This window comes from Perissodus microlepis, chromosome 9 (genome assembly GCF_051167445.1).
Source record: "Perissodus microlepis isolate ML-2025 ecotype Zambia chromosome 9, ASM5116744v1, whole genome shotgun sequence".
NCBI lineage: Eukaryota > Metazoa > Chordata > Actinopteri > Cichliformes > Cichlidae > Perissodus > Perissodus microlepis.
The window spans coordinates 10,016,793-10,044,786 of NC_140469.1; the positions used below are offsets into that span (position 1 = coordinate 10,016,793).

The 27,994-nt window shown below is 39.5% G+C and overlaps 1 protein-coding gene across 1 annotated transcript; it reads left to right on the top strand.

Moving 5' to 3' along the window:
- Nucleotides 1-1,737: 1,737 nt before the first annotated feature.
- On the top strand, nt 1,738-26,637 carry olfm3a (olfactomedin 3a). Its single transcript, XM_084938946.1, has 6 exons — nt 1,738-2,042; nt 19,617-19,760; nt 20,154-20,309; nt 21,126-21,345; nt 24,299-24,405; nt 24,684-26,637. Exons 1-6 carry the CDS (start codon nt 1,923-1,925, stop codon nt 25,359-25,361), a joined length of 1,425 nt encoding a protein of 474 aa, XP_084795072.1. The 5' UTR covers nt 1,738-1,922; the 3' UTR covers nt 25,362-26,637.
- Nucleotides 26,638-27,994: the final 1,357 nt, after the last annotated feature.

Consider the following 27,994-nt stretch of genomic DNA (forward strand, 5'->3'; position numbering starts at 1 on the left):
GTTTCTCTTTATATATAAAAATAATTTGCATTATTATTTGTCCTGATGGCATTTAGGTAACCAGTATGGAGACATACCGGTGATACTGGTTAGTACTCATAAACAAATTCTCTGATGTTATGTAAAATGAGTGTTTCAAAACACTCTTAAAACACTGTTTCAAGTCAAATTAAATGGGTATTTTCTCATTGAAATAGCTCTTGCTCAAGAGCTATTTTCTAGTAAATCTCCCATTTTACTTTTCTAGTAAAGTGGGAATTTGTTTCTTGAACATACAGTTATGTGAAAAAGAAAGTTTTCACAAGAGTTTTATGCATTATTGTGAAAAAGTAAATGCACCCTTGCTGTTTCCATAGTAATTAAAAGTCGCAGCAAGTTGCAACCAGGTTCTGTTAATTAAATGCATTTGATTATTTGATCATCAGCAAGTGTGAGCACCTTTTGTTCGTTGGTCTGGAGCATGGAGTGTGTTAAAACAACACCACAATGTTCCCAGGAGTGGACATGCCAGCAATTCTAGCCCAAAGTCAGACCGTGTAGTGTTCTGAATCCAAGAGCTACAGCTCAGATGCTACAGGCATCAGTTAGCATGTTAAACATTAAAGATCATGACAAAAATATTAGAAAAAGAGTGAATGGCTTGCTTAGGAGGGTTTCCATGTAAAAGCTTCTTCTTTCTAACAAGTGGATGGTAGGTTTGCAAAGTTACATCTGAACAACCCACAAAAGAATGACCTTTGGACAGACCAGACCAAAGCAGAGATGTTTAGCCGTAATGCATAGCACTATAATTACATATTACACAAACACCCAGCACCAAGTGCCACGCACCAGGTAAAGGGTTGATCATTTGGGTGTGTTTTTGCAGCTGCAGGACCCAGGTACCCTGCAGTCATTGAGTTGACCAGGAACTTCTTTTTATGTCAAAGTATTCTAGTGTCAAATGTGAAGCCATCTGTCCAACAGCTAAAGCTTAGCCCAAATTGGGTCATGCTACAGGACAATGATTCCAAGCACAGTATCTACACAAAAATGGCTGCAAAGGAGAACTGAGGTCCTGCAATGTCCCAATGCTCAATAATGTTGTAAAGAACAGTGGACCAAAATTCCCCCACAATGATGATATAGACAATGATTACTTAAAGCTGTTGTTGCTATGAGTGATTCTAAATCATGGGGTGTACTTAGATTCTCACAGGACTTCACGGAGTCCAGTAAAAACTTTCTTTTTCACTCATAATCCTCCATCCACTATATCCACAGATCTCTAGCTGAATCACATGTGTACAGATTCAGTGCACTGTACCTGAAATATTTAGATATTCAACATGGACAGATTTCTCCATTTACTGTTAAAGCTTCTCTCTCTGTCTCATCAGTTCAGTCGTGCATCTGCACTGCTTTCCTCAGCTTTTTATTTTTATTTAATTTCGCGTTTTTCCTTTCAACAAGTGCGCTGTGCAGCACAACTGCATTTCCATATATATTTCCTACTGAACAATCATTCCCCCATCATTACTAAAATGATAAACCATTATCTCTTCAGCATTCGGATAATGATCTCACACCTGAAACCCCCTGTCCCACAATGGCCTCATTAGCTATTTAAGACATTATCTGCGTGAAGGTTGTGTAAATGAAAAATGTGGTCGCTTTTCACAAGGCATTCAGCACAGGCAGATAGATAGAAGTGCAGTCACATGGTTGGAGCGCCTCCCCTGCAGCTTGCTGGAACTGAAATATTTGAATATTTCCCCGTCTCAAAACTTTTTTTTCCTCGGCACTGCCCTCAGTCGGAGCGCTGTGTGTGATGTCGGTGAACGCGTGGTTGCAGTGCTGCGGTCGGAGCGCTCTCTCTGCGGTTCCACAGCAATAAAAAAAGAAAGAAAAACGCGTGAGGTGAACAAAAGGACAGGAGCTCCATGATAAAGGACTGTACCTTGGAGAAAAGTGGCTGGCCGGAGCCCGTCAGCATGCGGGTCCTGTTGAGCGTCCTGTACCCGGTCCTTTCCCTCACCATCTTCGGATTGTATCCCTCTATGGTGAGTTTGATTTTTTGACACTTGTTCCGTTACAGAGCGAGGATGTCGTTTTCTGCGCACTAGCCTGCTAAGGGGTGAGGATGCACAACCTGTAGTTTCTCCACAGTAACCCTCGCACTGATAGATGCCACAGTTTGTTCTACGGAGGTATGCCCAACTTCACTCTAAAGTCGCAGTGGTTCAACGGGATTTAATGAGGTTCACGAATGTGCAGGAAGTACAGCACGTCGGTTTAGGTTTGGTGCGCATAGCTGCCCTTATTTCCATGAAAACTTTAAATAAATATAATGCCTGGAACCATTCTCTAAAATGTAAACTGAAGCCGTCCCACATTTTTTCTAAATGCAGTGCTAGTTAGTAGAAAATGCCTATGGCTAATTACCAAATACACCGTGCATTCTTTTCTTTTTTTAAATTCACCTGGGTCTGTTTTCCCAATAAGCCAGAAAACGGCCACGTAGTTAATTTGTTCAATTTCTTTATGAAAATAAAAGGAAATCATTCTTTTGTGAATAATACATTTTGGTTCGTCACCCATCTTGGCCACTTGTGGATGTCATTTCGTTTGAAAGCTGAACAGGTTGTAATGCAGTTGTGAGAGAAGGTGCACAGCATTTCACCGTATGCTATGGGCTGTTTCCTGTCTAATAGATGGTGAAGCTTCAGCCCTAAGCCACCATTCGTGCCCTATATGGTGAATACTGTCTTTGCGTTTAACCTTCAGAAAATTGGAGGAAAGTAGAATTTCAAGTGCAGTTTTTTGCTCAAAAATTCAAGTCTGAAGCTCAGTTTATCGGGCTCAAGGTTTTCTGTGGAGCTGTCCACTCTGTGGTGCTGAAACTGTGGTTCTTCCCAACTGGAAAACCAGAAAATCGACTTCATCCAACATTTGTCTGCAGTTTCCAAAAGCGCAATAAGAACACTCTATGCTTTATTCATAGGGGTGAGTTCCTTGATCCTTTACTAGTCTTGGAACAATTAGGTGATTAATCAATTAGCGCACAGACAGAAAATGAATGGGTGGCAGTTTTTTTTAATGAGTCCATTCTTTATGTCATCAAGATGACAATGTCTCCTGCATATATGTCCTCAAAATACTGCCTCCTTTTTCTCCTTCACATGATTTCATGATTCCTCTGTTCCTCCTCTGTAACTTTTATCTGTATACTTTATAAGTTAATCATTTGATTAGCTCATCCCTGCTATATACTGCATATGTTTTCATTATTTCATCACTAGTGAACTCTGTAAATCTGCTCGTTGGTATTCTCTCTATATTTTAGACGTTTTTTCTGCAAAGGCAGTTGTGGTTTCCTCTGACTATTATTCAGTTCGCTCTCTATCTTTTATCTCTTTGTGATTAAATCGATGAATACACCGTTGCCATTGAGGAATGTGAGATATAGTGCTTGATCAAGAGCTGCATGCAAATTGCTTGCATGGCCCCAAAGGCCTTTCAGCTTCAGTGTTTAAAAATGATCTGGAAAGGGAAACCTTTTATGGTATTACACTAAGCTGGAAATTATTAAGCTGTCACTCACATGCTTTCAGACCTTATACATAATGCTTTCTTCAGTTTAGTAAGTGGTGGCAGCTGTTACTTCTTGGCATTTAAGTTTATTTGTTCATTCTGCCTTCATTACCCCTCAAATGTTCAGTTGGGCAACTTGAAAATAACCTTTTACAAACCAAACCTTGGACAAAGAGGCTAGAACTAAGGCTAATGGCATGAATTTTCCTTTCTTGTGGAGTGGCACAATCTGGTTTGGCAGATATTACCTCTGCAGTGTAGACAATGGATCCCTAAAGAGCTTTTGTGAGAAAATGAAATATTTGCATAGTGTAGTTTTCCCTTATGGTCTGTGCCAGCCGGGTAATTACACAGTGGCTGCTAACGGCACAGTGTTACTCTCATTATGATCAAAATGATAACTGGGATTTGTGTTTTATGATTACACGTGATAGTCTGGACCCAGAGGACGTATCGATTGAAGAAGAACGAGAGACGTAATTGACCTGAAGAGTCTGACATCAGTCCTGATGCCAAAAATTCAACTGCCCACTTCAAATTCAACACCCATATCTTTCCTCATAGTCCAAGCTAATAGCAGCAATTTTGTCTAAAAATAATCACACAGTGCTTTTATGTAAGGTGTTACGTGTTAACATGTTTTAGCGAGTGCTTAACACGATAGGCTTTTTTTTTCACGGCAAGGCTTAAAGTAATCATTGACTGACATGTCTTTTGCGACAAAAGGGGCAATGCTGTTTCCTGTGGAAAGTTTTTTCTTGGTGAGACAAAAACAGCAAATCCCTGCCAGTTTCCTTAGAATAATTAATTCTTCTTTGTATATAAATGGCAAATGATGTGCACGACTGCACAAAACATAACTGGTGTGAATAATGTGAATTTTTCTGGGGATTTTGTTACAACACCAGTGGGATGGAGCTTTGTGTAGGCACTTGCCCTCTCTGGTAGCCATTGTGAGTAGGTGGCAGGCAGGAGTACACAACCTGCAGGAACGCACACACACACACACACACACACACAGTCCAAATAGTCCCTTTTATTAATATAAATGCCAGGTTTGTCAGTTTACAGAGATGCTGTTTTCAGCCTCAGTTTTGGCTGAAATGTTTCAGGTCACTTAATCAGGTTTTGATCACATATGAAAAATATGAAATGAAAAATGATCATGGGTGCATGGGAGAGCATACTGTGACTGATCCAACATCCCACTGATCATTAATCATCTTAAACACAGAAAGGCATTTATGTAGCTATTGTTTTGCGGGGCTGAAGGAGGCTGTCAGGAACTGATGTTGTCTCTTGCTTGTTTGAAATCAGTTTTTCAGCTTGGATTAGCATTTATATGGATGATACACTCAGGGAAATTTGTTGAGCACAGATACCATATTAAAAGATGAGAGGTGCCATAGGCACACACCTACTCATATCCACACAGTCGTTAAACAATGGAGGTTTTACATTTCACATAACTATTTCCACCAGGAGCTAAATTAAAAATGACATCTTCTAACTATGTGTCAACATAAACCAACCAAACTGTTAGCCACAAGTCGGCACGCAAAGTCATTAGTCTGATGCAGCTTGTTTCACGATGGAAGCAGGAAGGAGGTTGTCAGGGCTCTTGGACTGGAAATAAAGAAAGCAAGTCACCGATGATGGATGGGGACAGTTTGTGCAAACAGCAGGATAAATATGAGGCACTTTTTGGACTAAGAGATGTTAGACCTTTTGAGCCACTGAGAGGTTGTAATGACTTTTCTGTCAGCTTTTTTTTAAAAAAATAAATAGTTTTGTACCCGTCTGTTGAGAAGTATGTGGCAGGCTGACGGAAGAATTCAGTTGACCTTGTGTTTGTAGCGGTTGAATTCATCCTTTTGTTTAGCAGCACGGTGTCTAAATACAGACAACTATAGACACCCACAAACAAGCCCTGAAGAAGTTTTTACTTTTGCACCTTTGCTTCTCCCTTTTCTGGCGACTGGCCATCATATTCACTCAAAAACAGATACTTACCTAGAGATCGCAGTTATGTGGGCAATTATCAATTGCTTAAAGTTTCCATCTTTTTTTATATAGGTGATGATTATAACTCTTGAAGTGACATTTCCTCATTTTATTTTACTTGTAGTTTTTTTCCCCTCTCATCTGAGTGACTGCAGCTTAGTTAATAATAAGTCTAAGCATAATTACAGGAGTTGAAACATGATGTTGAAACTACCAGGGGCATAGTTACAGCCCTCTCCCTGTTCCCCTTTTGATTACTATAATTACAGCCCAAGCGGTCTGTATATCAGCTGCATATTACTGGATAAGAGCTGAAAGGCTTAACATGAGAGGAGTGGAAGACATTTTTGGCCTGGAAAAATGGATGTTATACTTTCAGAGGTATTTAGAGCCAGATAAAGACAATAATTCCTGATGTCTTACTTAGATGCTGACAAACTGGAGCAGAGTTGAGTTTTTAGACTGATGTCAATAATTTAAATAGTCATTAGAGTCAAAGTAAACATGCATCAGAATGCATGAATTTTTTTTTTTTTTTTTTTAACTACGATTACTGTGCACACCAGCTGATTATTTGCTAAACCTTTTCTCTGACTTACTAAGCCTACCATTCTTGCAAAGTAAGCTAAAAATCTCCAGGCAGATATTATAAGCGGTGTTTACCAGATGTGTTTTTAAAATGGGCCAATAATAGGATTGTTCTTAGTAGAGATAGGCATGTCTCCAAAAAGAACATGGCAGCATGGCTTAGGTTTGAAAGGTTGCCTCTGAACAAACCACAAGATATTTCAAAAGACATTTGGAACAACATCCTTTGCAGAAAAGAGCAAAGTGGAGATGTTTTAATGTGCACCACCTCATACCAGCTGTCAAGCACCGTGGTGGAGGGGTAATGATTTGATGAGAATCTGGGCATATTGCAGTCGGTGACTAAGCCATGAACTCCTCTGTAAACCAGAATACCAATGCTACAGCCAACTGTGAGGCCATCTGTGACAGTTAAGGTGTGATCTAGAGTGGGTCTTGGAGGAAGACAATGATCCCAAGCACAGCAGCAAAACTCCAACAGCATGGCTGAAAAAGAGAAGAATCAAAGTGTTGCAATGACCCAGTCAAAGTCCAGACCTCAACCAAACTGAAATGCTATAGTGGGACCTTGAGAGAGCTATATGTAAACAAAAGCCCTTAAACCTCAATGAACTCAAGCATCCATCCATTCGCTTCCGCTTATCCTTTTCAGGATCGCAGGGGTGCTGGAGCCTATCCCAGCTGTCATAGGGCGAGAGGCGGGGTACACCCTGGACAGGTCGCCAGTCTGTCGCAGGGCCAACACACAGAGACAGACAACCATTCGCACTCACATTCACTTCCACATTCACACCTATGGGCAATTAACCTAACCCCACTAATTGCATGTCTTTGGACTGTGGGAGGAAGCCAGACTCAAGCACTCAAGCAATGCTGTAAAAAAAATAAACAGTCACAACAATCACTTTTAGTTTTTGCTGTTACGTTTAACAGGGTTCTACTAGCTTTTGAGTCAGGGCTTTATTTGGCTTAATATTTGTTTTCATATGACTGTTGCCTGCTACAACACAGCTGAAACTTTCATGGACCTCAAATGTGCATCATTATAAAGCCACTCATGTGCTTTACTGTCAGTGTTTATTTAATACACTTGTTCACAAGCGTTTTGCCCAGTACATAGGCACTGGAGCAGGAGGAATAAATGTGCCGTGAAATTGTTCTTTATATTTTTGGAACTTGAACTTGAACGGGTGCTAATGTTGGAATCCAACTGGGGACCTTTTGCTTTTTAGGTAGAGATGTAAACTACCTTACAGCCCATAAATTTGGGTCTTTTATTCAAAGTGCAAAAGAGCTGCAAGATCAGTAACATTACAACAATGAATCTGTACATTCTTTAGTACTGAACAGAAAAGATAACAGTGCTTTAAAAGGTATTTCCCCATTCATCAGGTATACGAGTTTGCTCTTGGTGCAGATGCTGTAACATCTAGAATCCAGAATGATGACTCAGGAGTTGAGTCCTTATGCACGAATGGGTCACACAGCAGGTTTCTGTAGTTGCTGTGGTTGTTTGAGTGCAGTTCCAGCTCCAGCATCAAAGATGGAGAAGTGAGGGTCACCGTTGAAGCCTGTAGATGCCACCTTGTCTTCTGTGTATCAGAGGATTCCTTTCATGGGTTCCTCAGCAGCAGCCTCAGCAGCATTCTTAATGTTGCTGTACTTAGCGGGCTTTTCCAGATAGTGTGGTTGATGACAGACCCTTTGGGAAAGGATACATGGGAATTCATATCAGTCAGTTAACATTCAGCTTGTAGATAACCTTGCCAACAGCTTTGGTGGCTTCAGTGGAGGTGGGAATGATTTTATCGGAGGCCGTCTCTCTGTATTTTACCCGATGAAGTTAAATTCCAAGCCTGATTCAACATGTTTGTCTCAGTCTGCAACCAATGTTGTGTATGTAACTGATAGAAGATGTTGTAGAGCGCATTACAGCAGACAGGCACACAATCAGTGTTACATGCTTGCTCTTATAATATAATTCCAGAAACTCTTCAACATCAGTGACTGATCTTAGTACAGTCCAGTGTACTCATTTTTAACATGTGACAAAATACAGAGTTTAACAGGTTAAGCTATAATAGGACAAAGATTGTTTAGGGTTAAGGTTAAGCAAAGAGTCATTTGAATTAATTGTGTACAAAATAGATCAGTACAAGTCCAAAGTCTGAAGTTTAACCATCAGGTATTTCTTTTTTTCTTCAAAATCATTTCTTTCTTCTTCCACTCTTCAGCACATACGCCCAGCTTTCATAAGAGAGAATCTCACCAATTCCTTCATTGGCAGTAGCCTCAGACAACCTTAAAGAGTTTAAAAAGTATTTACCAAGCTACATACTGCTATACACTTGCAGTACTGTCCATATCTATATATTCTGCTTTATTGGAGCCAACTAGTATAAGCATATTCCCAAAAAGTTGTTAAGAGACATTTTATGGAACTCATTAACTGAAGTAGAAATGTTGGAGTTCAGTTTAAGGAAAGTAGTTAGAGCAAATAAATTGCAACACAACTTCAAAGAACTGCCTGAAATGCACTGAACATACTAATATGATGGTTTTCGTGGGTAAAAGGCAGTTTTTAGACTTTGTGCTCTCTTGCTTTTTACATCAGGATTTGGACCAGAGGCGGACATTTCTCTTCCCAAGGGGTCACATGAGAAACTGGGAGTGTTATGATGGGCTGCATCAATAAGCTGAACTCAGTTCTGCTCAATGTTAATTTTATCTCTTTATAAACAGTTACTGGTGAGAGTAGATGTTACAATAAGCAAATAAAAATATGAAATAAGCAAAATGTTCAAAATTTAGAAGACTTTTGACTTTATCCAGTGTGCTATTGCTATAGTTCTTGTAGTTTAATTACTTCATCTGCTGTTTTTCAGTTCCTTTTCCTTTGTTACTGAGTAAAATACAGTCTTTTTTGGGACTGAAAAGTCAGGTTCATTGTCTGAACAATATCTGCCTTCCATTCTGCATCTGAGAGCTCTGGAAATCCATAATTTCTTTCTCACAAAACTGAGGTCCTATGCTCTTTTTAGTACTTTGCCCATCCTGAGCTACCTGACAGCTATGTGGTGGCCTATGTCACCATGTTCAATCTCGTAGTACAACAAAGTATTTGTGATTCTCTTGCCCTGATTAAGTTAATTTGTTAACATCAGCGACATGCACGACACATCCTGGTGTATAATAGAATTAAACAATACCAATTTCAGGGTTCATTTCAGTCCTTTTATCTTCTATTGTATCTGCTTCAAAAGTCCTACATTTTCCAGTCAGATTCAGACACCCAGCAGTTGTAAAACCTACTAGTTTGTCCCATTTCAGCCCAAGCCTGTCCATGCATGCAGTTGAACAAATTACTCCCTGTCCTATTCTCTTTCACTGATCACACTGCTGCTAGCTCTTCCTAATCTCAAATGTTTTATTCTCCTACGTACGAAGATGAGTAACTGGGTTGAGTAATGGACACTACATCACAGCTTTCATCCAGAGACGAGAAGAAAAAGACAACATGTTCAGCTAAAGCTTCTTGGACCACCTTGTTACGCTTTGCCTGGAGAGGCAAATACATTAGAAATTCTTCTTTTTTTTCTATTAGCACATCAGAGTCCACCAAATACTCTTTGATAAATTGACCGCTACATCCCTGCAGTGCAAAGCTTGGTAAAAAAAAAAATATATATAGTGCTTGCTGCTTTTACAGTTTTGCTAGCAAAGATTCAGATCTCTATTTTTGCTCTACATTATTGGTCAACTTATTCTGCTTCTCTGTCTTTAGTCTTGTAATGGAGATCTAGATTGTAAAATCCTTAAACACATAATCACACAGCGTGACCTCTTGCTTCTTTGAGTGAGTACTTAGGCCAGTGTTTCTCAACCACTATCCCGCAGCACATAGGTGTGCCATAAGAAATGTTCAGGTGTGCCGATGAAGATTGTCTGGTTCCAGCGGTTAGTACTCTAAGCCAGTGGTCCCCAGCCCCCGGGCCTCGGACCGGTACCGGTCCGTGAGTCGTTTGGTACCGGGCCGCGAGAGTTGAGGCTCAGGTGTGAAATGTATGGTTTTCAGGGTTTCTATCGGTTTTCAGCATTATTTTGTTATCGTTTTTATCGTTAACTTGGTTTTCCTGGGTCTTTTCATGTGTGTTATGAATAAATCTTCTTTTTTTCGGTACCGGTACTAGTTTTATTTTGTTGTATTTATCCGCGACACCTTAAAGGCCGGTCCGTGAAAATATTGTCGGGCATTAACCGGTCCGTGGCGCAAAAAAGGTTGGGGACCGCTGCTCTAAGCGACCAGCGTGGGTAGCGGGAGAACAATTACATTCTCTACCACTAGAGGGCAGTACAACTACCTGCTCTAATTCAATGGGATGCCAACTGCCAGTAAAACAGAAGAAGAAGACGATATTACATAATTGTCATCCTGTGAGTGAGAAAATACATAATAGCAATAGATAAATATTTGAGAAGAAAAATTAGTCAATATGACCTGGGTCCGGAAGAAAATTCCAACCCAGATGAAGGCCCTAGCTTGAGTAGTGGTCAGCAGAAAGCAAAAAAGGTACACTGGGGACAAACCGAGCCAATTCCGCTATGCCTGGTGCACGTGGTTTATCAGTATGCTTTTTGTGACATTTTTGTTTGGTGGTGTGTTTTACAAAAAAAGCAGAAAAAAATAGTAAAGCATGTTATTGTTTTGATAAATATGCAAAATTACATTTATTTTCTTGCATTCCTGATCAGAACCATTTGGTTTAGTGGTTGAATATTAAACTTGATTAATTTCTGACTTTTTACAGGAATCCAGTGTGGCTGCTCAAATGTTGGTATGAAAACATAGTTCAGTGAATTCACTTTTTGTGTAAGTTTTAAATATATTTCAAAATGATTTGAAATCATATACATTTCTAAAGCACTGTATGGCGAGCTCTCACCTTCAAAATAAAAGCAACATAACCGTATTGTGATTGGGATTTCCCACAAAAGTAGTAGTAGTATAGTACAGGCATTCTCTGATGGGGAGTTTCTAAAAGAGTGTTTCTTGACTGAAATGGGACAAACTGCTTGATGTATACTTATTTACATTTTAATCCTAATTTCCTGACTACACACCGACTGGTTATGGAGAATCAGAAGACCAGATGTGGCCCAGGGGCTGCACAGCACCCAGGTCTAAATTTGTACTAGAAGAATCTGCGTTGTAGCTTCAGCATCCTACCCATCCTACTGACACCACCGTAGAGCATAATTAGGAGGCGAGAATTCAAAGGGTACTAAAGAGCAAGAATTCATAAAATGTGACCATCTACAGATTCTGTGACATTAATATGGCAGCAGTGTCCTTTTTCAAAGATTCAACCTTCTTATGTAATACTAATGAGCATGCTCTCATTTTTACCCTTAGAAGCTGCCAAGACATGTAATTGCTAATGACACAGATTTGATTTGGACATCAATTAAAGGGAGATTCTTTTTGTGGCAGACTGCTTTACAAGATTTACTACACATTAACTTTAAAATAATCCGTTGGGTCCTGAGACTGGATGTGAATGGCATTTCAAAAAGGCTCCATAGATTTAGCTCTTATGAATCAGCTGAATGTGGACACTCCTGACAAAGACCGAAAGAACAAAGATTCTAGTCTTGGCGCATGCTTTTCTCAGCGCATCACAAAATAAATTTACATGGGAGATCTCCTTAGTATTCTGCTTGTGTATGCATGTGCCATTCACAGTGGCCTGAAGCTGTCCACTGGCCTTACTTCACTGATAATGTTTGATGACCGTTTCATTATCATACTCCGTGGTGCCTATGACTGACATGTCATCTTGTTCAGTCAGAAGACTCATCGAAGCACCCCCCACCCCCCACCCCCCGGAGAAGAAGCACAGGCGTGTGAACAAGATAATGCTGTGGTTCATTCAGAGACTGTCTAGGGCAAAATGTGCAGAGCGCCTGCAAAATTATCTATTCAATCGTCTCTTCACTGGGGTCAGAAAAGGCAAGAAGGTAGCACGCCTCTAGAAAAAATAATCTCCCTGCCTTTCACTATAGTCACATCTGAGAGAAAAGATGGCTTTTGCTTTTGCTGCGTCTTCTTTTCCTCCCTTTTTTACTCCACAGTACGCAGCATCTCTTTGTCACGATCTTTCCGAAACCCTTTTTTGGTTTTAGGATTATTGCTGCTGTTTCTCCTGTGTTTAGGGGCGTCACCATTTGTCAGCGCTGTTTTGGATGTCTGCATTAGACTGCTTACAGACTGCACATGCAAGTTCATCTTCCCCTGCCATTAGAGTTAAAATGTTAAGTCATTTAAGCCGTATGATCATCAGTTACAGCACTGACATGCGCATTCCACTCCACTTGCCTCCAATACCCTGCTGGCTTTTTGTTTGGACAGGCTGATAGATGACTGGAGAGATAGCATCTGTTTAGGTCTCTGTCTTGTGGCAGGCAGAACGGCAGCATTATTGTGATATGATATTTAGCTTTGCCGGTATCACTGGCAGCTAGATTTGTTTCTATACATATTAACGGGTCTTTTAATGTCACACAATGCCAGCTTTAATCTGAGTTTAAAGACAGGAAATGCAAAGAATATGGGAAACTTTTCAAACACGTATGTTTGGCGTGACTTCGTGGAATTCAAATGTTCGACAACGTAATGGACAAAGACGAGCTGTAGTGACAACTAGTAAAGTTAAGGTGTGTGACAGTGAAGGGATTTCCAGTCTGTCACCTTCTTCTGTCAAGACTTCACACTGTGGAGATGGAAGTGCCACTTGAGACATTACCATCTGAGAATGAACCTCATATAGTTATAACTCCATATTTTACAGTACTGTGACAAACAAGTGATGACAGCTTATCAGAAGTAGACTATTTGTGGCTTTTCTGTAGCTCTGACTGATACTGTTGAGGGAGTCAGTTACCTTGCTATTAATCTAAGCTGTATTTATAACGCATTGATTTCTGCTGCTGTCAATGACAAGCTTTTAATTTTTTCAGCCCCAGGATCTCACCTGGTTTATTCCTCTGAGGGGTTGCTCACAGACTCATACTGCTAGAGCGTAGCAAATAGAATAAGCCATCATGAAAATGGCTAAAGAAATTATAGCAAAAAACCAAAGCGATACACAGCAGGGGGAAGGGGGGTTCATTTAGTGCAGACATCAGCTATGGTATATAGACTTTCTGTGAATCTTGGCAGCGGCTAATACAGATCTACTCAGCACTGAACAAAATCATTCCGCTGCTAGAGCCCAGCTAGTTTTGCACACAAGGGTGCACTTGAAAAAGAGCTACAGTATCCTCTATCAAGTTATACCTGCTGTGACTTTATAGAAATGCTTGCAAAGAAAAAAAAAGTCCAGAATTCAACGTGCAAATTTATCCGGATAAGCTGATCACAACTCACAAACAAGGGGAAAAAATTTTCAAATGCAAAAGAAAAGTGCAAGAGGGCAGAGACCAGATCAGGACAGAAATACAATCATTAATGGAAGTGATTGAAATCTAATGACTCTAGCTAACTCTCCCAAATCTTTCGAATTAAAAAGGTTAATGAAGAAACAGTTAAAGGCAAATGAGTAGTAGCCAAGGTGGAGGTTCAGTTGGGTGTGAAGCTGGCAGAATGTATGGCAGTATTCATGATTACACTATTCATGGTTACACCAACTAAACTCAAGATGAACTCTGTTAAGATGGAATCAGTTTTGCTCAAAATTATTTTATCTCTTTTTAAGTTTATTGGTCCAACCACAACAGTCCCAGTTTCCCATATGGCACTTGCTCATCCATGACTTGATATATTTACAGCACAAAGGGAGCAAGACAGAAACATTCACAGACAATGCAGAAAATACTTCAAGTAAGACAGGACTATCTACATCGAAGGCTAAATTGAGAAGAGGATATGGGGAATGCAATCAATAAAGTCAAGCAGGGAGGTGTGTGGATCTGTCAGTTACCCATATACAGGGGTTAAGGTTAGGGATTAGGGAAAAGTGTGGACCGGCTCTCTATTTAAAGGGAATTTCTGATTCCAAGGGGTGTTCTTCCTTGGCAGGCCATGCAGAAACTGGTTTAAGCTAATGTGAGTCTAGCTCTGACAGTCTACCTCTGGCTGCTGACCCCGCTAATCTTTTGGCGAAACTCTCCCAGAGTAGCCTTGCTGGTGAAGTCCAATGCATCAGTTCCTCTCCATGGCTGCAGCTCAGGAGGTAGAACAGCTCATTCACTATTTGACGGGTCGATGGTTCAATCCCTGGTTGCTCCAGTCTGCATCCTAGATCCTTGCACAATACTGAACTCCTACTGCTCTCCGTTATGTGTATCAGGGTATGAATGTTAGGAAGCAAATACTTGGGCATTGAAAAAATTGCTTGCATAAATGGGGGGCAATGAAGTATGTTGTATAAAGTGCTTTTTGTAGGATAGAAACGCACAATACTATATGAGAACCAGTGTATTTGGCTAGCTTATTACTTTAGTGGCCAGGAAAAGAATAAGCCCCAGGGATCTGTTTCTTTTTAAAGGGAATCTATAAAGACCATTGAAGATATGTCATAATTATTTGCAATCATTTAACCTTAAAGGGTATCCAAAAGCAAAATGCAAGAGAATACTAAATATTAAAGGAAAACAGGGAGCATTAAAGTAGTACTCAAGCAAAAAGTCACAAATGCTAAAAATGAATGGGGAACACGTTATAAAGACAAAACAGAAGAGAAGCACGTAAAACCAGTCTAACGTAACCTTCGTAATCGTAAAGTAATCAAGCAGGAAATAAACAAAAGATAACTGACACCAGAGGCTAACCTAAGAGTGATAACAGACAGTGTCGCACAGAAGACACAAACAGATAAACGAGACCGAGGAAACACAAATAGGGAGATCTCACAAGGCTCGAATGACAACAAGAAGCCAAACAAACATCAGAACTCAATAATTTCACAAGAACTAAGACTCAGAATCACTAAAGTCAAAACTCATCATTAGAATTACAAACTAAAGCAAGAATCAAAATTCAAAAACTATTCGAAACACTAAATCCACAACTGAGAACCAAACAGAAACCCAAAACTCGAATACAATGTATTAACCAAGAGTCCAAATTAAAAATAAAACAGCAAAGCCCTTGGACCATGAAAGGACAATACAATTACGCATTTCAACATACAAACTTGATTCTGGTGGTGCAAGGCAACAAACAGGCAATTACTTTTTTTCTCTTTGTGATTTCTCGTGAATTTCCCATGAGGTGTAGAACAAAATGTATGCACTGATGTGAGATGTGACTGGAGGTTTGTGTTGAATCATCTCCTTGTTTACTCACTCACTGTTCTGTATGTAATGGACACACATTGGTTCACTCAGCAGCGACAAGTAAATTGAGATGTATTAACCATGATTAGTTTATATCATTACTGTTTGCAATTTGGTAGTCGCGTTGAGCTTTTGTAAAGCACAGTGTATTGTACTGAGGTATTTTAGGCCAGCGGTCCCCAACCTTTTTTGCGCCACGGACCGGTTTATGCCCGACAATATTTTCACGGACCGGCCTTTAAGGTGTCGCGGATAAATACAACAAAATGAAACTAGTACCGGTACCGAAAAACAGAAGATTTATTCATAACACACGTGAAAAGACCCAGGAAAACCGAGTTAACGATAAAAACGATAACAAAATAACGCTGAAAACCGATAAAAACCCTGAAAACTATACATTTCACACCTGAGCCTCTACTCTCGCGGCCCGGTACCAAACAACTCACGGACCGGTACCGGTCCGAGGCCCGGGGGTTGGGGACCGCTGTTTTAGGCAGATGACACTGACCTGCTTTTTCTGTGTATACATTAACCAATTACTATAAATATAAAGAATGATATTAGAAGGTTGTTGACCAGCATATGTTCAGCCTTTACTGAAAGCCTTGTTTTTCTCAAACTCACAAATGTCAATCCCACAGAAAGAAAAGGGCAGGGGATCATTAACGTAATAACTAAGATTCATTATCTACATTACATTTTAAGAAATCCCACCATTCTTCCATGAGATTGTGAGATGTTTTGTGCTGAAATGATCAAACCATTGCAATTTCACAGCCCTTTGCATGAGCAGCAAGCTTTGTTTCAGCAGAAGATGCAGCTGTGCAGGACCGCTGGGCAAAAATAAATATTGTTAGCAATATAAGTGATAAACAAGCAGTTACAGTAAACTAGTCAATAAACCATGAAAACAACAGACAAAACAATCAACATGAAGCTGGCGAAATGACATCAGTATTGCATGTCATATTATATGAGGGGTGCCTCCATTCTTTTCCTGTCATCGGCTTATTGCTTGTTGGCCTGATGACAGATCCAGTACTGTAAATGTCACTCTGGAATTCACCAAGGCATAAAAGGTTTAGGGGCAAATTCACTGTTCATTCAGGCAGCCTGACACAAGTCCAACAATAAAGATGACCAAAAGTGAGACTGATTTTGTGGGCGGCAATAAAAGCAACAAAAACAATTCATTCATTACTTAGGTGTTGTGTAATCTTTGAGTCAGTAAATCAAGACCAGCAAACATTGTTTACATCTATGTTGAATGAACACATTTGTAATAAAAGTTAAAATATTACGAGTTTTGATGATTGCTGATCTGACTTGGAGACAGGTGCATAGTTGTTAAATGGGTCCAGTAAAGGTTTGTTCTTTCATTTCACTGTGTTATGTTGTCAGGTGTTTATATTATGTCATGATGTGTTTTCTGCATTGAAACACTCTTCTACATGTTGTGTTTTAGTGCAGAAACTTCCAAATCTCCCAGGAAGCAGGAAGCTGTAGTAAACAGTCTAAATCTGTCAGTAGACACCATTGATTCATATAATAAAATGTCAAAAGGGGCTTTCTTTCAAATGACATGAACCGAGATTTGCTATTTATTAAGTAAGGACTTTCTTTGGATTTGTGAGGTCACTCAGAGAGTAGGAGGCTATAGAGACAGTTTCATATTGAAACATATTATTTAAAAGCTCAGATATTATTGAAAATCCTCAATCTTAGTCACATAGAAAAATAAATGTTTATAACAGGTTTGTTAAAAATTGAGTGATTTCACAAAATCGTCTGTGCCTATGTTAGCATGTGTCATAGGTTTTTACTCCGTTTTGTTATAGATCATGGGGAAATAACAAACTCTGGGCTTGCTTGCTGGTTTCGACTGTAAACATATTGAAAGCTGGCACAAAATAGTGTCTGTTGGCAACCTAACTCCAGAAATATTGATGACTGCTGTAAATCATCCTTTCAAAAATCCATGAGTCAAACCTTGGCAAAGACACATAGGGAGCTCAAGTATGAGAACAACTGCAGGAAACAGTTGTTCTCATACTGTGTCTTTGGCAACTGGCTATGGGTTTGTGTGCGTGTTAAATACTGCATGTGACCACTCATGCAATTCTGCGCTCATGTCTATGATTCTTGTAAGGGGAACGATACCTCGCTGGATGAGCGGGCAGAGCTTTCAGCTGCTGGATGCTGTTTTGTAAGGATGATAAATGACTGAGCTTTGGTGTGCAGAGCTTTGAAACCCCATGTAGCCTTGGAGCAAGATCTTCTTGTATTTAGTGTTTTGGAGGCAGAATATATCGGAAAATTAGTGTTTGCCTCATCGGCTACACGACAGCATAAGTAAAACACAATGTCACTGTGCTGAACAGGCTAAAAACATCGTCCCTTATTAATGATACGGCATTAGCTCGCCAGGTTTAGATATGTACATCGTGTTGGACGTTACTGTAAAAAATTTGATACACTTCTTTATATCTGTGCTGTCTTGCATTAGTAGGCTGCTTTTAATAAATCAATATTTAGCAATCAATAGTTAAGCATCAGTGAGATGGACTGCACTGCACTGCCCTAGTTTTTTAATGTTTTTGCTTTTGCAACTTTTTGTCAATTTTCTTTCATTTTTCCTCAGTACATTTTGAATGCCTACCTGTTTATTCCTCATCTCAGCATTTTGTGCTTACTGTACAAAGTACTTCTTTGTCAGCAATGTTCTGTTTTCTTTCCCTTTTTCAGATGTTGTTTACCTACATAACCACCTCTTCAACTCTTCTGTCTATTCATATCCCTCCTCTTCCCATTTTTTTTCTTCAGATGTCAGATTACAGTGAATGAGAAGGTTTACAAGCACATAAATATTTATATCATTACAAATGCATCTTCTGGCTCCTCCGTCTGTTTGTTTTACTGGAGAGTCAGCTAAATCTCTATATCTAGAGAGTGCATGGCCCCGAGTCCTATGAATAATTGAAAAAAGGTACTTGAAGCTACGTAAGTTACACACAGTTCAAAGCTGTCAGAGTTTCATAGATGACTTTTAGATCTGTTGTGTTACTTTATTAAGAGTATTTGATTCTGATTAGATATTATGCATTATACTGAGATATTCCCATAGTTTAAACATGATAACATAACAGTTCAGTAAAAAAGTTACTTAAAAGTTGGGGAATAGTGTCAAAAAATGTATCCACGCAGAGATTAAACAAGAAAAGACCGAAGGGATTGCTGACAAATTGATGTGTTAGAAGCTACACAGGTTAATTGACATCCTTGAATTGCCTTATCCAATCATGGCAAGCATGACAGCAGGCTAGTAAGGGCTTAAGTTTCTCCACACATTGATGTTGACGTGTGCACAGGCGTAGGAGCAATACTCTGAATACTCTACTGTGTGTATAGGAACCTTGCAGAATAGAGGCCTTTCTTGACCTTTCCAAAAAAAAAGAGTTGCTATGTGTGCTCTAAATGTAAGTTACTAATGTTTAGCAGTTTTATTTACTAGCTTACTGCTACCAATAGTGACCAAACCCAGTATCAAGATTAATTCCAAAGCTAAACAGTATTTCTTTTTGATTTTCAGGTGTTATTAAATTCAGAGTGGATTACAATACTATACACCAGCGTAGCCAACACAAGCTTTAGGTGTGCGACACCTGCTCAGACTGGCCAGACAAACTGCGCATCCCCAAAAAATAAAAGTCACAAATCTGATTACTGATATTGGTCCATAAAATCACAGAAAGTGCAAAAGACTGTTTTAGCAGCTTTAGTTGATGAAGCAATGGACACATGTCTCTTAAACTACCTCTTGTAAAATTATAAAGTAATATTTAATATTTTTAGGCTTTCTCTCATTCCCTTTCATTCTACAACTACCTGCACTTGATTACAAACTTACATTTCTATAAATGTTCGTAAAAATCAAGCTGAGCGTCACTTCAGCCAAGTCATGTAGTCATGTATCATATACTGCATGGGACATAGGTAGTTACAACAAGTGAAGGATGTCAGAGCTTAGTCTATACATATTCCATATATATACTAGAGTATATGTAATATATTATCCATCCTTAGACTCTACATATATTTGTTGGGTCTTACAGACTATCGGCCCAAAGGAAGGCTGGCAGGTGTACAGCTCAGCCCAGGATGCTGATGGGCGCTGCATCTGCACAGTGGTGGCACCAGAACAAAGCCTGTGCTCTAGAGACGCCAAGAGCAGACAGCTCCGCCAGCTACTAGAGAAGGTAAACACACGATTTTACCACACACCTGCACACACACATTGTTTTATAAAGGATAGGAATAAAGACGTAACAAGTCTCTACAAGCTTTATTTTCCTTTCATCTCCCGATACAAGGTATTTTATTGTGAAATTTAACTGAAGTGGGGTGCTGCTAGGCTTTTCCAGGTTTTTTTTTCTCTTTTCAACAATAGCCCATTACAAATTTCAGGCACACACAGGCTCACCAGGGAAACCCATCAAAGTGCCTTTCAATTAGCTGCGCTGGCAGGAAAGAAGGAAAGAACAGAAGACGTCATATATTTACTTTACAACCATATCATGGACTGTAGCTAGCGTCTCAGTTTGTGCATTGGAACCCCCGTTCCAGTTTTAACGTGGCTTCTTTTATTCTAGGTGCAGAACATGTCTCAGTCCATTGAGGTGCTGAACCTGCGCACTCAGAGGGATTTCCAATATGTCATGAAGATGGAAAACCAGATGAAGGGTCTGAGAACCAAGTTCAGACAGATTGAGGATGACAGGAAATCCATCATGGCCAGAAATTTCCAGGTGTTTTATTTTTACCTGGTTAATGTTCAGTGGATCTTTCTGTTTTGTTTTCATTTATGTGCATTAGTTGTTTTTATGCCATTTTGTACCATGAATCCGTTCAAGTGTAAACAGGCTCAGTCTTTTTTCTCATGCGTTACATAAATTCAATCTAACAGTTCTTTTAACTTAATATATTTCAAAGAAGAGAAAACCAAGAAATACTAAGTCTTGAAAGGGTTTACTAGTTGAGTTAATTGACACTGTGAATAGAAAGCCACTGTTGTCCGAGGCTTAATTTAGTGCGGTTGGCTAATAACTACCCTACAGATTCCCTTGAATTTTCACCATAATAATAAAAATGTATAGCATATTTACCACAAACCCTTCAGAAATCATTCAGAAAGGGTTAAAATCTTAGATTTCTTTTCGCTGCTGTCACTGCCCTGTGTGGATTGTACTGGACAGCTGGTAGGGGAGTAGGATTATTTCTGGTGTGGCAAATTGTCTGACACCAAATGAACTGAAAAATTCGCAATAAGCAGCTGGAAAATCACAAATCGAGCTGTTGGTTGACCACCAACAAATTCCAATGTCATTGTATCATTGCAAATAGGAAATTGGTCCATTTTCTTGTGTTTAATACTACTAGATGTCAGTGCTAGCATTACTTTATTCTTTCATGTAAGGCTGACTGTTCTACTACAGTACAATAAAATTCTACCATGGACATTTCCTGACATACAGTAATTTCGTTTCTTCCTAACTTTTGCACCTATCCGCGATCTCCCACCTCTTCCCCTTTGTTTCTCATCTCTGCTGCTGTCATTTCTGTAGGAGCTTAAGGACAAGATGGACGAGCTGAAGCCGTTGATCCCTGTGTTGGAGCAGTATAAGATGGATGCTGCACTCATCTCTCAGTTCAAGGATGAGATCAGAAACCTGTCTGCGGTGTTGACAGGCATACAGGAGGAACTTGGGGCGTATGACTACGATGAGCTTTATCAGCGAGTCCTGCGACTAGACAGTCGGCTCCGCAGCTGTATGGGCAAGCTGAGTGAGTAGTGTGCACTGCATTTAGCTGATACAAAAAGTTTGAATTCTTCGTGTTATCACAATAAACTAAAATAAGAAGCCACATGTGTACTGAGAAAACTGTGCTCATCTAAAAATAATGCTACTGTGTGTGGCAAAAAAAATGGCATTAGTATGTTGTAACAAGTTCACATAGGAGTATTGATGTTATAGGTTTTGCCATCATGGTGTACTTGTGAGTAATCCTGCTAAAGAAATTAACCACCTAGAGAAATACACAGTGCTGTGCTTAAGTCTAGAGCCATCGCTCATTTCTGTGTATGTTGCTAGGAAAACAGGAAAATAGTGCAGCAACTTATTCAAACATGTGGAAAACAAAAGTAACTAGTTCTATTTGGTATGGCCACCTTCATTTTTCATCACAGCCTGAACTGTCTTAGACAAGTTTTATTGTAACTTCTTTAAGTAGTCTTCATGAACTAATACTGTTACTGTTTATGAGAAAGACCCAAGATGCAAGCACAGGCTGTGATGCGAGTGAGTTTTATTCCAAAAGGTGAAAATGCAAGCAGAAGCAGAGAATGTCCAGGACAGAACTAAGAGCACAGCCCGTTCTCACTCCTGACGCATAATATACCAACGATTTGTCACATTCCGAGGCGTTCCATGGGAATGCGAAAGGTGACCTTCTGTGTTCCTATGCTACGCGCTGGATTGTGGATGAAATCGAACAGAATGACGCTCCCGCGGTAACACACGTTCCAGCCGTGTAACCCTAACCATAACCTTATCCCTAATCTTAACTACCACATTAATCGTGTTAGATAGTGTTTTCCAAAGCGACTTAAGTAACAGAAACGTAAATGTGTAGATTCATTCCTCTCATGTTTTCTCATTTTTCCGAACTCGTAAAATAGGGACCTGTTGGGTGACCGAAAGCGCAATATACCGACGATTTGTCACCTAGCGTAAAATGTTACCCTTTGGGAGTGAGAACGTGTTGCAGAGCAACCTAAACTGGGATAACTAACAAAACAAACCGGAAAGCATGAAACGCAGGGGCAACACAGGGCATGATGAGCAGACGAACCAACGACGAGCGCTGGAGAACACACACTAATATACACAAAGGGAAACGAGGAAACTGCACACAGGAGGGAGACACAGCTGAACCTAACAAGCATGATGAAGCAGGGAGGATGCAAACTGAATATACTGACATCAGACACAGACTTTCAAAGTAAAACACTGACAGAAATCAGAGACAAGATACTGACAGGGAACAGAGGGAACATATGGGCAGGGATGACTAGACTAGACTAAAGAGAAGAAGCTCAGAACCAAAACCAAAGAACTAGGGAAATTTTAACAGAATACATAACCAGAATAAACAAGAACATAAGATAATGTTAATTAATACAAAACACTGAGTTAACAAAGTCAGGACCATCACAGTTACATTGTGTGTTTTCTTATGCAGACATGCTTTTACAGCAGTTTTAGAATCACTGTCATGCTGAAAAATGAAGCCTTTACCATTTAGATGTTTTCCAGATGGATCAAAATCCAGCATCACTTTCCTGCATCAATAATTGCATCAGTTCTGAAAAAATCCCCAAGACCACTGAAATGCAGCCCAAATGACAGAGCCCCCACGGTGTTTTACAGATATCTGTACCTCTCTTCTGATCTCCTCCATATATATTGACAACATATTGAACCAAAAATGTGGATTCATCACTCCATCACCTGTTGCGCGAGATTTTCAGTCCAGTTTTTGTGTAACGTGGCATACTTCAAACCTTTCCCTGCGTTTTCCTTCATTAAGAAAGGCAGTCACTCTTCTGCTGAGACCATTGGTGATGAGGCTTCACCAAACAGTAGATGGATCAGCTGAACTGCCAGACGCAGCTTGAGGGTTGAAAATCAGTGAGGTACAAGAAATGGACTGAAAATGAGTGAGAAAAAAAAACAGCCAATGTCCAAAGAAAACCAATCTGGATTAAATTGTTCAAGATCACTTAAAAATGACACAAACATCTGGCTCTTTGGAAGCAAAATATATAAAAAATGAGCAGTGGCTTTACACTTGCACACAGTTTCACACAGTACTGTAATATAATATAATTAATATAACCAAAGCTAGAATTATCCAAAATTTTTGAATGTCTAACTTCAGATACTTTTACTATTCTTTGCTTATTTCTTGTTGCATCTCAGAGTGACAAATGTTGCTCTGAGATGTAACAACTGTGAGAAATAAAAAAAGCTTGTGAATGTCAGTGTGTTTCATCTAGAATTCATGCTGGTGAAAGACATTTTTTTAAGGACTGCTGTAATGTTTGGCCTTTAACATTAAATGTTCTAAAATCTTTAACTAAGTGAGAGTAATGTGCCATGCCTAATTTCTTCCTAATGGGCCAAAAAGGAAGCAGTTTGTGCCTTTAATATCTACAAGCACAGTTTCTCCCGGGAAGTTAAGCTATTAATTAGTGCAGTAGGCAACATTCAAATTACATGGTGACTTTCAGGGGGTCTGTCTTCTTATGCTTTGAGTGGGGGGGGCAAAGTGAACAAGCAGAAGATGGATTTCTTAATATGATGGCAATTTTAATGACACTTGTTCCATACTTGAAGATCAACCATCCATTACTAATTGTGCTTAAATCAAGCCTGTTATAACTTACCAAAATAACAGGTGGAGGAGGTCTGCATATAGAAAGAGATGTGTGCATTTTTAATCTTCAGATACTCTAAAGAACTGTGGAGTAGACATAAGTTGAGTCTCCTTTAGCTACAAACATCAGTTGTGTAATTCTGTTTTAAGTTAAATTAAGCATCTTGCTTCCACTGCTACCTTAGTATGCACGGAGGGCACACTCTGTGGTGGAACAGGCATGAAATTGGCTTCAGAAATCTAGTTAGAGACAAAAAGCACCACAGCACATCTTATCGCTGCATTTCTTTATTAACAGCGTGTGGGAAATTAATGAAAATCACTGGACCTGTTACAATAAAGACATCTGGAACCCGGTTTGGGGCATGGATGACTGATCCTCTCGCATCAACCAGAAACAACAGGGTGAGTTATGAGAGCATGAGGGTGCGATGCATTTAATATCAGTGATGTGCTCTGTTGTTAAAGTGGGCAGAATATCACAGCAATTTAAGAAGATGCTTGCATTTATAGATGGGGTTTTGATTTATTTATTTCTTTTTGGGAGGGGTGATTTTAAAAAGATGTACGATGTGGTTTTTTTTTTAATAATATCAAGAATGATTCAGATTTGATTTTGTATTGCTGATGGCTGTTAGCAGAGCTGATTCTAACCATCTGTCCTCTCCATCATCTCTTGTTAGGTTTGGTATATGGACAGCTACAGCAATAGCAAGATTGTACGTGAATACAAGACAATGGAAGACTTTGTAGCAGGGGTGGTTTCTCGAACCTACAGCCTCCCCTTTAAATGGGAGGGAACAAATCACATTGTCTACAATGGATCGCTTTATTACAACAAGTACCAGAGCAACATCATTGTCAAGTATAACTTCGAGACGGGCAGCGTGCTGGCCCAGCGAGCTTTGGAATTTGCCGGCTTCTACAACATGTACCCATATACGTGGGGGGGATACTCTGACATCGACGTCATGGCTGATGAACTGGGAATGTGGGTTGTGTACGCAACCAATCAAAATGCTGGAAATGTTGTCATCTCTCAGATCGACCCTGACACCCTGCAGGTCCTAAAGACTTGGACCACCGAATATTCCAAAAGGAACGCAGGTGAATCTTTCATGATCTGCGGGACACTGTATATTACTAATTCTCACCTGTCGGGAGCAAAGGTTTACTACGCTTACTCTACCAAGACTTCGACCTATGAATACATAGACATTCCTTTCCACAACCAGTACTTTCACATCTCCATGCTCGACTACAATGCCAGAGAGAGGGCGCTGTACGCTTGGAATAATGGGCATCAGGTAATATTTAATGTGACCCTTTTTCATGTCATAAAAACTGATGATGATTCTTAAGTGTGATACTTTTCAACTACAACTACAGCACCATCGTTTGTGATACAAGGACCTCCTTATTGACCATGTTTTCTTCTATTTGAAATGGACTGTGGTTTCTTTACTTGACATGACTTGAACTTTTCTAATTTTTGCCTCTGGATTCTTGGCTGACTTGAGCATGGACTTTAATGCTTTACTGAAAAACATGCTATACAGTTTATACACATTTCCGTTGCTGCTGATCAGACTAGTATGCCTTATTTGCTAAGTGTCAGGTCTGCCATCAGAAGACGCTTTTGCATGAATGTTAACATTTTGTCCGCAGTGATTTGCTATGACATGACTGTGTTTTGTTGCAAAATTGTTATTTGCTTTACAGTGTTTGCTTTCTTTGTCTTATTAAAATTCTATTTAAAAGTATTTAAACCTTGAAAGTAACATATTAATGATTGTAAAATGTAGTTGCCATTCTTTTAAAGATGGCCCTGTAAAATATTGTTGTTATGTATGTCTCTGTGGAAGAACATTTGTATTTTTTATAAAACCAAAACCATGAGACGATATCGGCGCATTTTCATTAAAACTAATTATTGTACATTTCATTCAAATTATTTTGTCTGCTAAAAATGAATATCTCCCCTGATCTGATGAAGAAGCAGTCAGCACCCTGGACTAGTCTAGTCATTCGGCTTATTCCAATCAGGAAACGATGCATCCCACAGTGGAAGCCATCTGCCTTGTTTGGTTTGTGTCCATCATAGGCATGCAGTATTCATATTAGCATATGAGTACTCATCTAAAAGAGTTTGAGGTATGCTGCAGATGACTCTCCCTTTTGAAACCCAACCTGTATCATCTTAAACAGGACAATTTGATCAAATGACTTCTCCTAAAAGTTGATGGAAAAATAGAAGTATAGTACTGCACACAAGTCTTAAGCCGTCCCTCATTTCTTTATACTGTATTTTGCTAGGAAAATGGGAAATATTGAGACATATTGACTCATATTGAGATTTGTGTAAACATACATGGAAATACAGAATATAAGGCAAAAACAGTTTGTACAATTCTTAAAACCTTGAAATTCAACGACCATCTTTATTCTTTATATTCTGAACTTTCTTAGTCTGCTTTCTTGTTATTTCTTTAAGTAGTCTTCAGAAACAGTTCTCCAAGCTTCTTGAAGGACATTCAAAGCTTTTCTTTGGATGTTGGTTCCCTTCTGTTCCTTTCTATGTCAAAATGACCCCACACTACTTCAATAAAGTTGAGATCCAGGCTATGGGGAGGCCAATCCATGACTCTATTGTGTGTTTTTCTAACCAGGTATGTTTTATTATCAGCAGTGTGTTTGGGATCATTGTCATGACTAGAGGTGGGATGTACTTCGTTACTGTACTTAAGTAGAATTTTCGAGTATCTGCGCTTTATTTGAGTAGTTTTTCTCTGACAACTTTTTACTTTCACTCCCTAAATTTTTAAACAAATATCTGTACTTTCTACTCCTTATATTTTCAAAGTAAGCTAGTTACTTTTGGTTTAACAAATTTGCAGGGAGTTATTGTTTCACATCACTGAGAGCCTTCAAACATGAAACCGATTTGAGCCTAAACAGAAACACATGAAAGGTAGTCCTGTTTGTATATTAATCACCAGGGTACGTCACATAAAGACAAATGACGTGTGCCATAGTCAGAGGTTCAAGTTGGCCAGTGTGCAAATTCAACGTTTCTGTCAGTTCAACAAACATCAGCAAACACACAAACTGTGTGTGTGCAGTTTGTCACACAGAGTGTTGCTAGCTAAAGGTCCAGCTGCTGTATTTCACAAGGAGGGAAATAACTTCACTCAGATATGGAGAAAGATAAGAAAGAGAGGTTATATTTAAAGGTACGGGCTGCTCAGTGGTAGTTGATAAACTGGAAATGTAAAGCTTACATGTAAGTCCTCATGGTTTTAACTCAGATATTGAGTCTGTAAATTTGACCCTATTTTTTCATATTGTGAAACATGCTGCAAAACAAACTGAGGTAGATTAACTGTGTGCAGGTTAGTGCAGGATAAACAGGGTGGTTTGCTGTACTGTGATGGATTTAAAGTAAAGAACAGTGTGTGACTGGTGAACAGTGGCCGTGGTGCTCGTGGTCTGTTACATCAAGTGTAGCAAAGATGAATATGAATTTTAGCTGATGATGCTTAGATCTAGAAGTTGGAGTTTATTTTCGTTATGCTGACTTTTTCGTGCTGGGTACTAGCTAGCATGATGGAGTTTCTATACAGTTGGGTGGGTGCTATGATGTTAGTGATTTTGAACTTTATTTTGTTCATAAGGTTAGTTATTAGAGTTGCCGTAAAAAACGGAATCGTCCGGTATTCAGAGAAAATATCACGTTTTGTATTGAGGTGAAAAGGAAGGCAGTTTGTCCCAGACTTCAGCTGCAATGAAAAAGACACAAAGCTGGATTTATTCTGTCTTTACGCTGAACAGCTGCCTCTTCTTCTCTCATTCTCTCCCCTCCCTCTCCTGTTGCTACTTCAATCATGAAACTGATCAATGATCAGCTGATCGGCTTTTCTCTCTTGTTTGTTTATCGCCTACTTTGCGCCAGAAAGAAGAAACCAGCCGATGTCGCGCTAAACAACAGCAGCAC

Coding starts and splice junctions, on each gene's coding strand:
- olfm3a (XM_084938946.1), top strand. CDS start 1,923: ATGATAAAGGACTGTACCTTGGAGAAAAGTGGCTGGCCGGAGCCCGTC. Junction 19,761..20,153: donor TCCGCCAGCTACTAGAGAAG/GTAAACACACGA, acceptor CTTTTATTCTAG/GTGCAGAACATGTCTCAGTC. Junction 21,346..24,298: donor CAGCTGTATGGGCAAGCTGA/GTGAGTAGTGTG, acceptor CTTTATTAACAG/CGTGTGGGAAATTAATGAAA.